Source organism: Mobula birostris, chromosome X, assembly GCF_030028105.1.
Source record: "Mobula birostris isolate sMobBir1 chromosome X, sMobBir1.hap1, whole genome shotgun sequence".
NCBI classification, from domain to species: Eukaryota; Metazoa; Chordata; class Chondrichthyes; order Myliobatiformes; family Myliobatidae; genus Mobula; species Mobula birostris.
Window position 1 is genome coordinate 64,581,526 of NC_092402.1, and position 14,508 is coordinate 64,596,033.

General features: G+C 44.4%; 1 protein-coding gene across 1 annotated transcript in view; it reads left to right on the top strand.

Annotated features, from left to right (window-relative positions):
* The window catches only part of LOC140191559 (protein lifeguard 2-like), a 65,463-nt gene that overhangs the window by 23,098 nt on the left and 27,857 nt on the right, over positions 1-14,508 (top strand). The window contains exon 2 of the mRNA XM_072249054.1: positions 2,842-3,019. Coding sequence (XP_072105155.1) covers positions 2,842-3,019 — 178 coding nt within the window. The remainder of the gene's footprint in view (positions 1-2,841; positions 3,020-14,508) is intronic.

Here is a 14,508-nt window from a genome sequence, read left to right on the forward strand (position 1 = left end):
TAGCATCTGAGGTTTAAAAAGCAGAGGGAAAGTAAACAGCAGATTGCTAGAAATCTGCCCCTGAGGTTCTCAACACCAACCAGAAAAATCTCAGCTACACAAGCTCCGTGCTCGTAGTCTCCAAGTTTCCTTGTGTGGAGGATCGCAAGGCTTTAAGCACAGCCTGAGTCTCTCTCAGAGTTGTGAAACATTGTAATTCAGTGTTACTTGAAGAAAAGCAATAACATGAGATTTTGCAGATGCTGGAAATCCAGAGCAACACATAGAATGCTAAAGGAACTTGGGTTGCATTTTTGGAGGGGGATAAATAGTTGACATTTTGGGCTACGACCCTTCATTAGGACTGGAAAGGAAGGGGGAAGAAGCCAGAATAAGAAGATGAGGGGAGGGGAGGGAGTACAAGCCAGTCCTGATACAGGGTCTCTTGCCCAAAATATTAACGGTTTTATTCCCCTCTCTTGATGATGTCTGACCTGCTGAGTTCCTCCAGCATTTTGTGTGTTGAAGGAAAACAAAATGTGAAGGTGGGTATATTTTCCCCTTCCTCTTCCCCCACCCCCCCACCAATCCCTTGACCACTTACTTCAAACCTATGCCCCCTGTTTTTAAAGAACCTTTATCATAAAGTAACTTTATGCCTTTTTAGTCTCCGAACTGACCAATCCCGCTTTTTTTAAAGATCTGTGTGTAAGCACTTCAAGACCCCTTTTTCTCTTGATTGCTTCCCATTTATCATGCATTTCTTTGTTCTTCCAAATACGTTAGCTCGTGCTTTCCCCAAACTGAATTCCATTTGCAAATTCTGCCAGTCCAACCAGTTCATTGCAACCTTCTACATTTTGTCATCTCTGCATTGTGCTGTGCTAATCGTTACATTGTCTCTCAAGGTACCCTATTTAATGACACACACTCAAAGCCTTGAGTGTGCAATGGAAGAAGAATCATTAATTCCATCTATCAGAGTTGCCAGTGCTGAGCCCACTGCAACTTGAGAGTTGGAAGTCTGGAAGACCGTGTGCAAGGAGTGGTCAGCTGGTCATTCAAATGCTTCTGTTGGTCCCGGAGCTACTTGATGTGCTGGTGACCCACCTATCTGTGGAGAGAGGGGTGGCCTACCCAACTTCGAAAAATGTCCCTGCTTCCCAGATGAATGAAGCAGATTTTTTCAGAGGTTGATGTTATTTAATTCGGAATCCATGACACCACCTTGTGACACATTAACTTTGCTTCAGTGAGATTTGAACTAATCACTAGACCATACCTGTGGATCATTAGTCTGTCACTGTGAGCACCCGGCTGCTGAACCCTGATGGCCACTGCCCCAATGTGGACTCAGTCTGTATTTCTCAATACCTCAGTAAAACAGCCAGCATAATCAAGGACCCCACCCACCCTGGACATTCTCCCTTCCCCTTTCTCCCATTGGGCAGAAGCTACAAAATCTTGAGAGCATGTACCACCAGGCTGAAGAACAGCTTCTGTCCCATTGTTAGCAGACTCTTGAGTGAGCCTCTTGTACAGTAAGAACAACTCTTGGCTTCTGGACTTACCTCATTATGATCTTGCACCTTATTCTCTACACGTGAGTGCATGCGCACGCACACAGCCACACACATACACCCACACACAAAAACTGAACCCCCCCGCCCCCCCACGTGGAGGCCCTCAGGAGGACAGGCAGCATCTATTGATATAAATGAACAGCTGATACTTCAGGCCAAGACCTTTCATCAGGACTCTAGTTTCTGCAGGTGTCATGCTTTATTCTGTAATGTGTGATTATTTTCCCTTCTATTACCTCAATGTACTGTATAATGGTTTGATCTGTATGAACAGAAGGTTAATTTACAGGTTGAGTCTGTAGTCAAGAAGGCAAATGCAATGTTGGCATTTATTATTTCAAGGGGATGATGCTGAAGCTTTATAAGACACTAGACAATGCTCCAAGTGCAGCCTGACAACATTTTTGGGCCCCATATCTCAGAAAGGATGTGTTGTCATTGGAGAGAGTCCAGAGGAGGTTCGGGTTGGGGGGGGGGGAGTTTCTCATTGAAACCTACATGTTGAAAAGATTAGATAAGGTGGATGTAGAGAGGATGCTTCTTATGGTGGAGGTATCCAGAACTAGAGGGCACAGCCTCAAAATTGAGGAATGACCTTTTAGAACAGAGATGGGGAGGAATTTTTTAGCCAAAGAGTAGTGAATCTGTGGAATGCTCTGCCGCAGACTGTGGTGGAGGCCAAGTCTGTGGGTATATTTAAGGCGAAAGTTGATAGTTTCCTGATCAGTCCGGGCATCAAAGGATATGGCGAGAAGGCAGGTGTACGGGGTTGAGTGGGATCCGGGATCAGCCATGATGGAATGGCGGAGCAGAGTCATTGGGCTGAAAGGCCTAATTCTGCTCCTATGTCATATGGTCTTAACAGAATGCAAGACAGTTTTCCCGCTGTATCTCAGTACATGTGACAATAATAAACCAATTCCAATTGGTCTTGGGTATGACTCAGTAGGGGAGTAGAAATATCAGTGAAGGTTTTGACTTAAGGTATCGGGTGACCTTCTGGATTAATTGAAAGAAAGCTTCTTTCAAAGAGATATTCCAGTTTATTATGACATTCTCTGCTCTGAATTAGTTTGTTATATTATAACCACAATTTGTGGTCAAAGGCTACCTGGGTCAAAAGTGCCCTGATAAATATGACAAAAACAAGATCTAACTAGAACAAAGGGGGAGTTTAATTTCCTTTCACGAAAGAGATGGCCCTGTCACTGTGAAGACACTCCTGACCAATACTGCAGATCTAAGGCATTCCCACATCAATTCTCTCTTTGTCTTGTAGCTCTTTGCCACGAACAAAACCCCAAATCCTGAAGCCGAGCAGGGAGGTCCTGAGAAAAGAGAGCCGATGAGTGCATCAACTGCACCCCCCACATATGAAGAGGCAACAGCAGGTGCCAAGAATAGCAGCCCTTCGCCATCGGCACCGATGCACCCCAGCTGGGCCTATGTGGATCCAAGTAAGTAAAGCTTTTTGAGTGCATTGCAGTTGTAGTGTTAATTGTGTTGATATACTTTTGTCAATAAGAAAAGCAAAACACAGCCCAAGCCCTTGTACATTAAGACTTCATGACAAGGTGGACTTGCTCTACTTTGCCATTTCATCATGGCTGATCCATTTCCTTCTCAGCCCTAATTTCCTGTCTTCTTCCCATATCCCTTCATGCCCTAACCAATCAATAATTAATCAACTTCTTCCTTAAATATACCCAATGGTTTGGCCTCCACAGGCACCTGTGGCAATGAATTCCAGATACACCGCACTCTGGCTAAACAAATCCCTCCTCTTCTCCGTTCTAAATGGATATCCCTCTACTCTGAGGCTGTGTCCTCTGGTATTAGATTCTCCCACCTTAGGAAACATCCTCTCCATGTCCATTCTGTCGAGGTCTTTCACCATTCGATAGGTTTCAATGAGATTCCCCCCTTACTCTTCTCAATTCCAGTGAATAGAGGCCCAGAGCCATCAAACCCTCCTCATGTAAGCTTTTCAATCCCAGAATCGTTTTCATGAAACTCCTTTGAACCCTCTCCAATGCCAACACATCCTTCCTTGGATACGGCTCCCAAAAATGTTCACCGGTGCCTTGTATTCCAGTCCTAGCTCTTTTTTTTTGCACAAACTGTTTTTCTTAATTTAATCATACATTGGATATCTGTACTGGTCCACAAGGCCAATGTTTATGACCCTTGAAAGTGGCAGTTAAGAGTCATTCTGCAAGAAAATATGCCCTTCATCCTACTAATGCTGCACATTCATTTTGAAAGTTGACTAGAATATAAAAGCAGGATGTAATGCTGAGGCTTTATAAGATATTTGTCAAACCACACAGCGTGTTGAGAGCAGTTTGCGTCCCTTCTCTAAGAAAGGATATGCTGGCATAGGAGAGAGTTCGAGGAGGTTCCTGAGAAGAATCCTGGGGATGAAACGGTTAACGTATGAGGCATGTTTGATGTCTCTGGGCCTGTACTTGCTAGAGTTTAGAAAAATGGGGGGGGGGGGAACTAATTGAAAGCTATCAAATATTGAAATGCCTAGATAGAGTGGTTTTGGAGGGGATGTTTCCTATAGTGGTGGGGGGGGGGGTGGAGGAGGAGGAGCTTAGGACCAGAGGGCAGAGCCTCAGGATACAAGGACATCCTTTTATGACGTAAATGAGGAATTTCTTCAGCTAAAGGCTAATGAACCTGTGGAATTCATTGACTGTGGAGGCCAAATCATTGAGTATATTTAAAGCAGAGGTTGGTAGGTTCATGATTAGTCAGGGTGTCAAAGGTTACGGGGAGAAGGCAGTAGAATGGGGTTGAGAGGGACAATAAGTCAGCCATAATGGAATGGTGGAACAGACTTGATGGGGCTGAATGGCCTAATTCTGCTGCGATTTCTTGTGGTCTTATGACCTTTAAGTGAATGCCAAGATTGTGATGTCATGTTTACCAATTGGTCTTAGTCATTTTTCAGGTAAACAAATCTGCAAGTGCCTTGCAGGGCAGGTTGCCATAGCAAAGGCTCTTGACTGGAGCATCACGCAGGGTGATCTGTTGTACTCGAGGCTGTAAGGAAATTTAGTTGCACCTTGGTAGAAAGACTGGCTTTAAGATGTAACAGTGACAGATGGTCCCCAGTGTGGGTTGTTAATTCTCTGTTCTCCTGTTTGTTGGGCGGTTAGAGCTTCTTGCAGCAAACTGGGAGCAAAGGTCCTCTTGAGCCTCTTTTCAATTGGTCGCTGGGGTTCATAAAGGTGTATACAGCATGCAATCAGACACTTTGTCCCAAATCATCCATCCTGACCAAGGTGTCTTGGATCCCCTTAAATCTGTCCCCACCCCCCCTTAACCTCATGACCTCTAGTTTTTGACTCCCTACCTTAGGGAAAAATGGCTGACCATTTACCTTGTTTATGCCCCCTCATGGAAAACCTCTAAGCTCACACCTCGGCCTCCTTTGCTACAGGGAATGCAGTCCCTGCCTTTCCATTCTCTCCCTCTGTCCCAGCAGCATCCTCATAAATCTTTTCTGCAGCTTAATCACATTCTTCTTAATGAATGAATGGCATGTATTATTCCAAGTGTGCCCGCATGACGATCTAAGACTGTCACGTGATGTCCCAACTCTTGTACTCAATTCCCCAACCAGTAAATGCAAGCTTACCATGTGCCATCTTTGCCACCTGGTCTATTGTGCCACGACTTTCACAGTACTAGGTACTTTTGTCCCTCAAATCTCTGTTCTACAACATTGTCCAGGGCCCCACCATTTACTACGCAAGTTGAATTTCCCAAAATGGATCACTTCTTGCCTGAGCTAAATTCCATTTGCCATTCCTTTGACCATTTTCCCTATTTGACCTAGATCCTGTTGTAACATTGGATAACCGTCTTCACAGAGCACACCACCAATGTTGATGTCATCGGCAAGCTTACTAATCATGTCACCTACATTCTCATCCCAATCGTTGCTATAAATGATAAATATCAGATCCCTGTGACACACCACTGGTCACAGTTCTCTAGTCTGATACACAACCCCCCAGTACCATGCTGTGACACCCACCATCAAGCCATTTTTGTATCTGATTGGCCAACTCATCCTGGTTCCCATGTGATCTTATCTACCGTAGGAGGCCTTGTCAAAGGCCTTTGCTAAAGGCCATGTAGATGATATCTGTGCCGCCCTACTCTCATCAATCCTCTTGGAAACCTTTTGAAATAAAGAACTCCAACAAATTCCTGAGAGAAAATTTCCCACCCACAAAGCCTCACTGACCAAACCCTAATTGTTCCTCGTCTTTTAATACTAATTCCATTGTTAAACAATTGGTCCAGAGCTTGTCCAAATGTTGATGGAGACAGGTGCTCTCAATGTTCACAAGGTGGGAGAGTGTGCTGTTTTCTTTTGAGCAGTGGAATCAAACCAGCATTTCCAACAATCCAAATGCAATAGGTTCTCACCTTGCCTAATTCCTGGAAAAGCTTGGAAGTGCAACTCTCGCTTTAATTACTGACATATCTCTGTGTCCCTCTTCCTACTTGGTATCCCTTCATTGGATCAGTCTCTGCTGTATAACATAAACACCTATTGTATGCAGTCAGTAAGGCAGAAGTGACCAGGCAGTCCATGAATATTCATTAATATTAAAATATGATGAGTGTCACCAAAGGGAGCTGTTTACTGTTCTGTAATCTGTACATTGATGGAGTAGCTGGTTTCTGCCACTGTGTGGGATTGCACTTTTGCAAGTGGAATTAGGAAGTTCATGGTCATTCATTACAGTGTCTAACAAACACTTATTGTATGAAATCGGCAAGGCAGAAGCAGCCAATTAGATCATTAATATTCATAATATTAAAACGTGATGAGTGCCATTTCACTTCATCCTTCCCGCACTTTGGAATGCTCTGCTGTTTATTTGCAGCTGTTAATTGAATCCCAGTGCAACGGGCATATGGGCCACCTAATTCCATTTCTTAGTTAAGCTGTTCGCAAAGGAAAATGAGAGACTCATTCCAAAGCTTTGCAATGTCTGTAGTTTCCCCCCCACCCCCTCGGGTCACCTCTGCATCAGCTGTGCCTGGATGAGCCCTGATGTGTCCAGCTTGAAACCAGTTCTGCAACACTGGTCTATGTGTGAGTGTCCCTTGTATACAAACAGGCTTTTTGGCCACTTGTGATGCCAGCTTGTTACCCTTGCGTAAAATGGAACTGCCAGACCAGGTTCCAGCCTGCAATCAGGAGCCTTGCTGGATCCAAGGTGGCTGAGTCTGGCATGGGGGATGTGCTCCAGGTAGCTTGTGTGGAAGTGTTTGCCATTTGTGGTAAATCTCCCTCGGGTGAGGAGCAGATCTCTGCAATAAACAGTGAGTGAAAGGAAGGGATTTCAGTGGAGAAGCTAAAGACCCCTCTGGCTACAGTATGTTGTTGAGGTAGACCTTGGAATAAAAATGTTCGAACACACCATTTGCAGGCACTGTCCCTAACCAAGACCCCCAGAAGGTTAATTCACAGGTTGAGTCTTTGGCAAATGCAATGTTGGCATTTATGTCAAGGGGAATAGAATATAAAAACAATGAGATAATGCTGAAGTTTTATAAGACACTAGTCAGGCTGCACTTGGAGCGTTATCAACAATTTGGGGCCCCTTATCACAGATAAGATGATATGTCATTGGACAGAGTCCAGAGGAGATTCATGAGGATGATTCTGGGAATGAAGGGGTTAACATATGAGGAGCGTCTGGCAGCTTTGTGCCTGTACTCACTGGAATTTAGAAAAATGCGGGAGTTTGGGGGGGGGGATCTCATTGAAACCTATTGAATGTTAAAAGGACTAGATAAGGTGGATGTGGAGAGGGTGTTTCCTATGGTGGGGGTATCCAGAACTAGAGGGCACAGCCATAAAATTGAGGGGTGACCTTTAGGAACGGAAGTGAGGAGGTTTTTTTTTAATGAAAGTGGTGAATCTGTGGATTACTCTACCACAGACTGCGGTGGAGGCCAAGTTCGGTGGGTATATTCGAAGTGAAAGTTGATAGTTTCCTGATTGGCATCAAGGGATATGGTGAGACAGCAGGTGTATGAGGTTGAATTGGATTTGGGATCAGCCATGATGAAATGGTGGAGCAGACTCGATGGGCTGAATGGCCTAATTCTGCTCCTATGTCTTATAGTTTTATAGTCTTAAGTAAATCTAGACTTGATATTTCAGTGCAGTGAGGGAGTGCAGTGCATTGTGTGAAAGGTCCCGTCCTTTGGATAGCTCATTAAGCTAAGGATCTTCCTATTTTAACTGATTGAGTTAAAATCATCTTGCAGGGCAATTTGAAGTTCTTCAACCAACTCACCAACATCATTCTTGGCATGTTTCTGTTCACAAGTTTGTTGCAATGTTCTGTACATTGAAACAATGAATATTGTGCTTCATTGTTACATGCTTTGGTACATCCTCAAGGGTGCTATATGAATTTATACTGAAGTATTTTGGGGAAGGAGTGGCCATATTTTTGTAATTAATAATATGCATATAACACCAAATTGGAAATTGCCATCTTTGTAAATAATTCCATACAAGATGCAAAATGATAATCGGTGTTGGCCACGAGGTGACGCTGCACCCAGATTTGAAGACAGATGAGTTTGCAGCCAGCAAAGGCAGAGCTGTTCTGTAGCCTGTACATTTGCTGTAGTAGCTGGTTTCTGCCACTGCTTGGCACTGCAGTTTTGCAAGTGGAGTTGGGGAGTTCATGGTCATTTGTTACAGTGTGAGCTGGTTGTGTGCACTTCTGAAATTCTTACAATAATGTCCTTTACAGTCAGTGTTATATTTTAACTATTTAGCAGTTTTGTGGAAATGCAAGTTTACAAAGATCTATTGGTTTATTGTAGTCACATCCAAGATGCAAGATTGTTTAAAAGAGAATGAAATAATTGTTACTCCAGATCAGATGCAGCACAGAAAACCGGAATAAAATAAAGAATGCAATAATAAAAAAAATATAAATACATAAGATAGCTGATGTACATAGATTGTCTGTCCATAAAGTGACAATAGGAACAGGAGTGTCTATACATAGTGACTCTGACAGGAAATGATAAAGTAGTGGTTGTATCTTTTTTGCACTCTCTAGCTTAATCACATCCTCCTTATAGAATGATGACCAAAACTGCACATAAGATTCCAGGTGTGGTCTCACCAAGAGAGTATACAACTGCCACATGACGTCCCAACGCTTGTACACAATTCCCCAGCCATAAGACCATAAGACAAAGGAGCAGAAGTAGGCCATTCGGCCCATCGAGTCTGCTCTGCCATTTTATCATGAGCTGATCCATTTTATCCTATTTAGTCCCACTGCCCCGCCTTCTCACCATAACCTTTGATGCCCTGGCTACTCAGATACCGATCAATCTCTGCCTTAAAGACACCCAATGACTTGGCCTCCACTGCTGCCCGTGGCAACAAATTCCATAGATTCACCACCCTCTGACTAAAAAAATTTTTTCGTATTTCTGTTCTGAATGGGCACCCTTCAATCCTTAAGTCATGCCCTCTCGTACTAGACTCCCCCATCATGGGAAACAACTTTGCCACATCCACTCTGTCCATGCTTTTAACATTTGAAATGTTTCTATGAGGTCTCCCCTCATTCTTCTAAACTCCAAGGAATACAGTCCAAGAGCGGACAAACGTTCCTCATATGTTAACCCTCTCATTCCCGGAATCATTCTAGTGAATCTTCTCTGTACCCTCTCCAACGTCAGCACATCCCTTCTTAAATAGGGAGACCAAAACTGCCCACAGTACTCCAAGTGAGGTCTCACCAGTGCCTTATAGAGCCTCAACATCACATCCCTGCTCCTATACTCTATTCCTCTAGAAATGAATGCCAATATTGCATTCGCCGCCTTCACTACCGACCCAACCTGGAGGTTAACTTTAAGGGAATCCTGTACGAGGACTCCCAAGTCCCGTTGCATCTCAGAACTTTGAATTCTTTCCCCATTTAAATAATAGTCTGCCCGTTTATTTTTTCTGCCAAAGTGCATAACCATACACTTTCCAACATTGTACTTCATTTGCCACTTCTCTGCCCATCCTTCCAATCTATCCAAGTCTCTCTGCAGACTCTCCGTTTCCTCAGCACTACCGGCCCCTCCACCTATCTTCGTATCGTCAGCAAACTTAGCCACAAAGCCATCTATTCCATAATCCAAATCGTTGATGTACAATGTAAAAAGAAGCGGCCCCAACACAGACCCCTGTGGAACACCACTGGTAACCGGCAGCCAACCAGAATAGGATCCCTTTATTCCCACTCTCTGTTTCCTGCCAATCAGCCAACGCTCTATCCACGTATGTAACTTTCCTGTAATCCCATGGGCTCTTATCTTGTTAAGCAGCCTCATGTGTGGCACCTTGTCAAACGCCTTCTGAAGATCCAAATATACAACATCCACTGCATCTCCCTTGTTTAGCCTACTGGTAATTTCCTCAAAAAATTGTAATAGGTTTGTCAGGCAGGATTTTCCTTCAAGGAATCCATGCTGAGTTCTGCCTATCTTGTCATATGCCTCCAGGTACTCTGTAACCTCATCCTTGACAATCGACTCCAACAACTTCCCAACCACCGACGTCAAGCTAACAGGTCTATAATTTCCTTTTTGCTTCCTTGCCCCCTTCTTAAATAGCAGAGTGACATTTGCAATCTTCCAGTCTTCCAGAACCATGCCAGAATCTATCGACTTTTGAAAGATCATCGCTAATGCCTCTGCAATCTCCACAGCTACTTCCTTCAGAACACGAGGGTGCATTCCATCTGGTCCAGGAGATTTATCGATCTTTAGCCTATTCAGCTTCTTGAGTACTTTCTCTGTCGTAATTGTGACTGCACACACTTCTCTTCCCTGCCACCCTTGAGTGTCCGGTATCCTGCTGTCTTCCTCAGTGAAGACTGATGCAAAATACTTGTTCAGTTCCTCTGCCATCTCCTCATCTCCCATTACAATTTCTCCAGTATCATTTTCTATCGGCTATATCTACTGTCACCTGTCTTTTACTCTTTATATACTTGAAAAAGCTTTTAGTATCCTCTTCGATATTATTTGCTAGTTTCCTTTCATAGTTAATCTTTTCTCTCTTAATGACCTTCTTGGTTTCCTTTTGTAAGGTTTTAAAGACTTCCCAATCCTCTGTAGAGTAAATGCAAGCTTACCATACGCCATCTTTGCCACCTGATCTATTGTGCCAAAACTTTCACAGTACTAGGTACTTGTCCTCCTAAGACTCTGTTCTACAACACTGTCCAGGGCCCCATCGTTAACTGTGTGGGCGTTGCAGTGGTTTAATTTTCTAAAATGGGTCACTTCTTGTATGAGCTAAATTTCATCCACCATTCCTTTGACCACTTAAGTGCAGGAATTGCCAGGGCCCTAGCAGAGATATTTAACTCATCCTTAGTGACAGGTGAGGTACCAGAGGATTGGAGGAGAGCTGAAGTTGTTCTGCTGTTCAAGAAAGCCTCCAAGAATAAACAAGGAAATTATTGGCCATTGAGGTAGTGGAGAAACTTATTGGAAGGTATTCTGATACACTGTATAAGTATTTCAGTAGACGTGGACTGATTGAGAATGGTTAGCATGGCTTTGTGGTAAATCATGTCTAACCAACCTTATAGAGTTTATCAAGGAAGTTACCAGGAAAGTTGATCAAGGCAAAGTAGTGGATGGTAGGGCACTGACGATTCTGTTGGAACAAAGTGATCTGGGAGTACAGGTCCATAATTCGTTGAAGGTGGTGCCATGGGTAGACAGGGTCGTAAAGAATGGTGTTGAAGGCTGAACTGTAGTTCATGAACAGCATCCTTCTGCAGATGTGTGAGGACAGTATGTAGAGCAGTGGCTATTGTGTTGGCAGGTGAATTGTAGGGGGTCCAGTTTGGGTGGTAGCAAGCTGCAGATGTAATCTTTGACCAGCCTCTCAAAGGATTTGCTTATTATTGAGGTGAGCGCAACAAGGTGCCAGTCGTTCAGATATGTTACCTTGGTTTTTCACGTACAGAGACAATGGTGGATGTTTTGAAGCAGGAGGGCACTCTGCACTGGGAGAGGGAGAGATTAAAAATGTCAGTAAGCACACCTGCCAGTTGTGCTGTGCACATCCTGAGTACTCGCCCTAGGATGCCATCCAGTTACTGTAAATATCTGAGATAGCTTATATCCATACATTTATTGTATGGCCATAAAGTGACACTAGGCACAGGAGTGTCTGTACATAAGGTGACTGACAGAAAGCTATAAAGTAGTGGTGGTGGGGGCTGTGGAGGAGTGGGTTACCGGGTGGAGATGTTAATCAGTCTTGCTGCTTGGGTAAAGTATCTGTTTTTGAGTCTGGTGGCCGTGATGTGGATGCTACATAGCCTCCTCTCTGATGGGAGTGGGACAAACAGTCCAGGATCAGGGTGGGTGGGATTCTATATGATATTATTGGCCCTTCTTTGGCACATATCTTTATACATGTCCTTGATGGTGGGTAGGCTGGTGCCAGTGATACGTTGGGCAGTTTTCACTACCCGTTGTAGAGTCTTCCTGTCTGCCACAGTGCAGTTTCTGCACCATGCAGTGATGCAGCTTGTTCGGATGCTCTCTACTACACACCTGTAGAAGGTTGTGAGAACTGATATGCATAGTCCAGCTCTCTTCAGCCTCCGCAGAAAGTAGATGCACTGGTGAGCTTTCCTGATTGTGTGGAATGTGTTCTGGGACCATGAGAGGTTGTGTGTGATGTGCGTTCCAGGAGTTTGAAACTCACAGTTTCCACTGCTGAGCCACCAATGTAAATAAGGATGTGAGTGGTGTGAGTTCTCGTGAAATCAATAACCATCTCCTTTGTCTTGTTGACGTGGAAGAAGAGGTTTTGTCTGACACTAGCCCTCGAGTTCTTTCACCTCCTCTCTACGTAATCTCATTGTTGTTGGTGATGAGCCCCACCACTGTCGTGTCATCGGCCAACTTGACAATGTGATGACTCGGGTGTTTGCCCGGGCAGTCATGTGTGAGCAGAGTGTACAGCAGTGGGCTCAGCACACGGCCCTGGGGGACACCCGTGTTGAGGTCGATGAGGAGGGAGGATCAGTTGTGCACCCTGACTACCTGAGATCTGTTGGTTAGGAAGTCCAACACCCAGATGTACAGTGGTGTATTTAGACTGAGGAGTAGGAGTTTGCTCACCACGGTCTGTGGGACAATAGTGTTGAATGCTGAACTGGAATCCAGGAGCAGCATTCTGATATAAGTGTCCTTGTTTTCTACTGTGTCAGGGCCAGGTGCAAGATAGATGCTGTGGCATCCATCGTAGAGCGATTCAGTCGGTAAGCATATTGGTGAGGGTCCAGTGTGGCAGGAATGAAGTTTTTTGTGTGTGCCATTATCAGCCATTCAAAGCACACGTACTGAGATACATTGAAAGCTTGTCTTGCATACTGTTCATACAGATCTGATCATTACACAGTGCATTGAGGTAGAAGAAGGTAAAACGATAACAGAATGCAGAATAAAGTGCAACAGCTACTGAACAAGTGCCGTGCAAGTGAACGATAAAATGCAAGATCATAAATGTTGTAGATTGTGAAGTCAAGAGTTCACCTTATTGTGTAAGAAGTCCATTCAAGAGTCTGATAACAGTGAGATAGAAGCTGTCCTTGAGCCTGGTGCTACTTGCTTTCAGGCTTTTGTATCTTCTGCCTGATGGGAGAGAGGAGAAGAGAGAATGTCTGGGCTGGGAAGGATCTTTGATTTATACTGGCTGCTCCAGAGCAAGAGGATAAGATGTGAGAGAATAGGACCAATCAAGTGTGACAGTGGAAAAGTGTGTATGGAACCGGAGGAGATGGCAGAGGTACTTAATGAATACTTTGCTTCAGTATTCACTACAGAAAAGGATCTTGGCAATTGTAGGGATGACTTGCAGCAGACTGAAAAGCTTGAGCATGTAGATATTAAGGAAGAGGATGTGCTGAAACTTTTTGAAAGCATCAAGTTGGTTAAGTCACCGGGACCAGACGGGATGTACCCCAGGCTACTCTGGGAAGCAAGGGAGGAGATTGCTGAGCCTCTGGCGATGATCTTTGCGTCATCAATGAGGACGGGAGAAGTTCCGGAGGATTGGAGGGTTGCGGATGTTGTTCCCTTATTCAAGAAAGGGCGTAGAGATAGCCCAGGAAATTATAGACCAGTGAATCTTACTTCAGTGGTCGGTAAGTTGATGGAGAGATCCTAAGAGGCAGGATTTATGAACATTTGGAGAGGCATAATATGATTAGGAATACTCAACATGGCTTTGTCAAAGGCAGGTCATGCCTTACGAGCCTGATTGAATTTTTTGAGGATGTGACTAAGCACATTGGTGATGGTAGAGCAGTAGATGTAGTGCATATGGATTTCAGCAAGGCATTTGATAAGGTACCCCATGCAAGGCTTATTGAGAAGGTAAGGAGGCATGGGATCTAAGGGGACATTGCTTTGTGGATCCAGAACCGGCTTGCCCACAGAAGGAAAAGAGTGGTTGTGGGCAGGTCATATTCTGCATGGAGGTTCGAGATTAGCGGTGTGCCTCAGGGATCTGTTTAGAGATCACTGTTCAGAAGGCATATGGTGCATTGGCTTTCATCAACTGTGGGCTTGAGTTTAAGAGCCGAGAGGTAATGTTACAGCTATATAGGACCCTGGGCAGACCCACTTCGAGTACTGTGCTCAGTTCTGGTCACCTCACTACAGGAAGGATGTGGAATCTGTAGGAAGGGTGAAGAAGAGATTGACAAGGATGTTGCCTGGATTGGGGAGCATGCCCTATGAGAATAGGTTGAGCGAACTTGGCCTTTTCTCCTTGGAGCGACAGAGGATGAGAGGTGATCTGATAGAGGTGTATAAGAGGCATTGATCCTGTGGATAGTCAGAG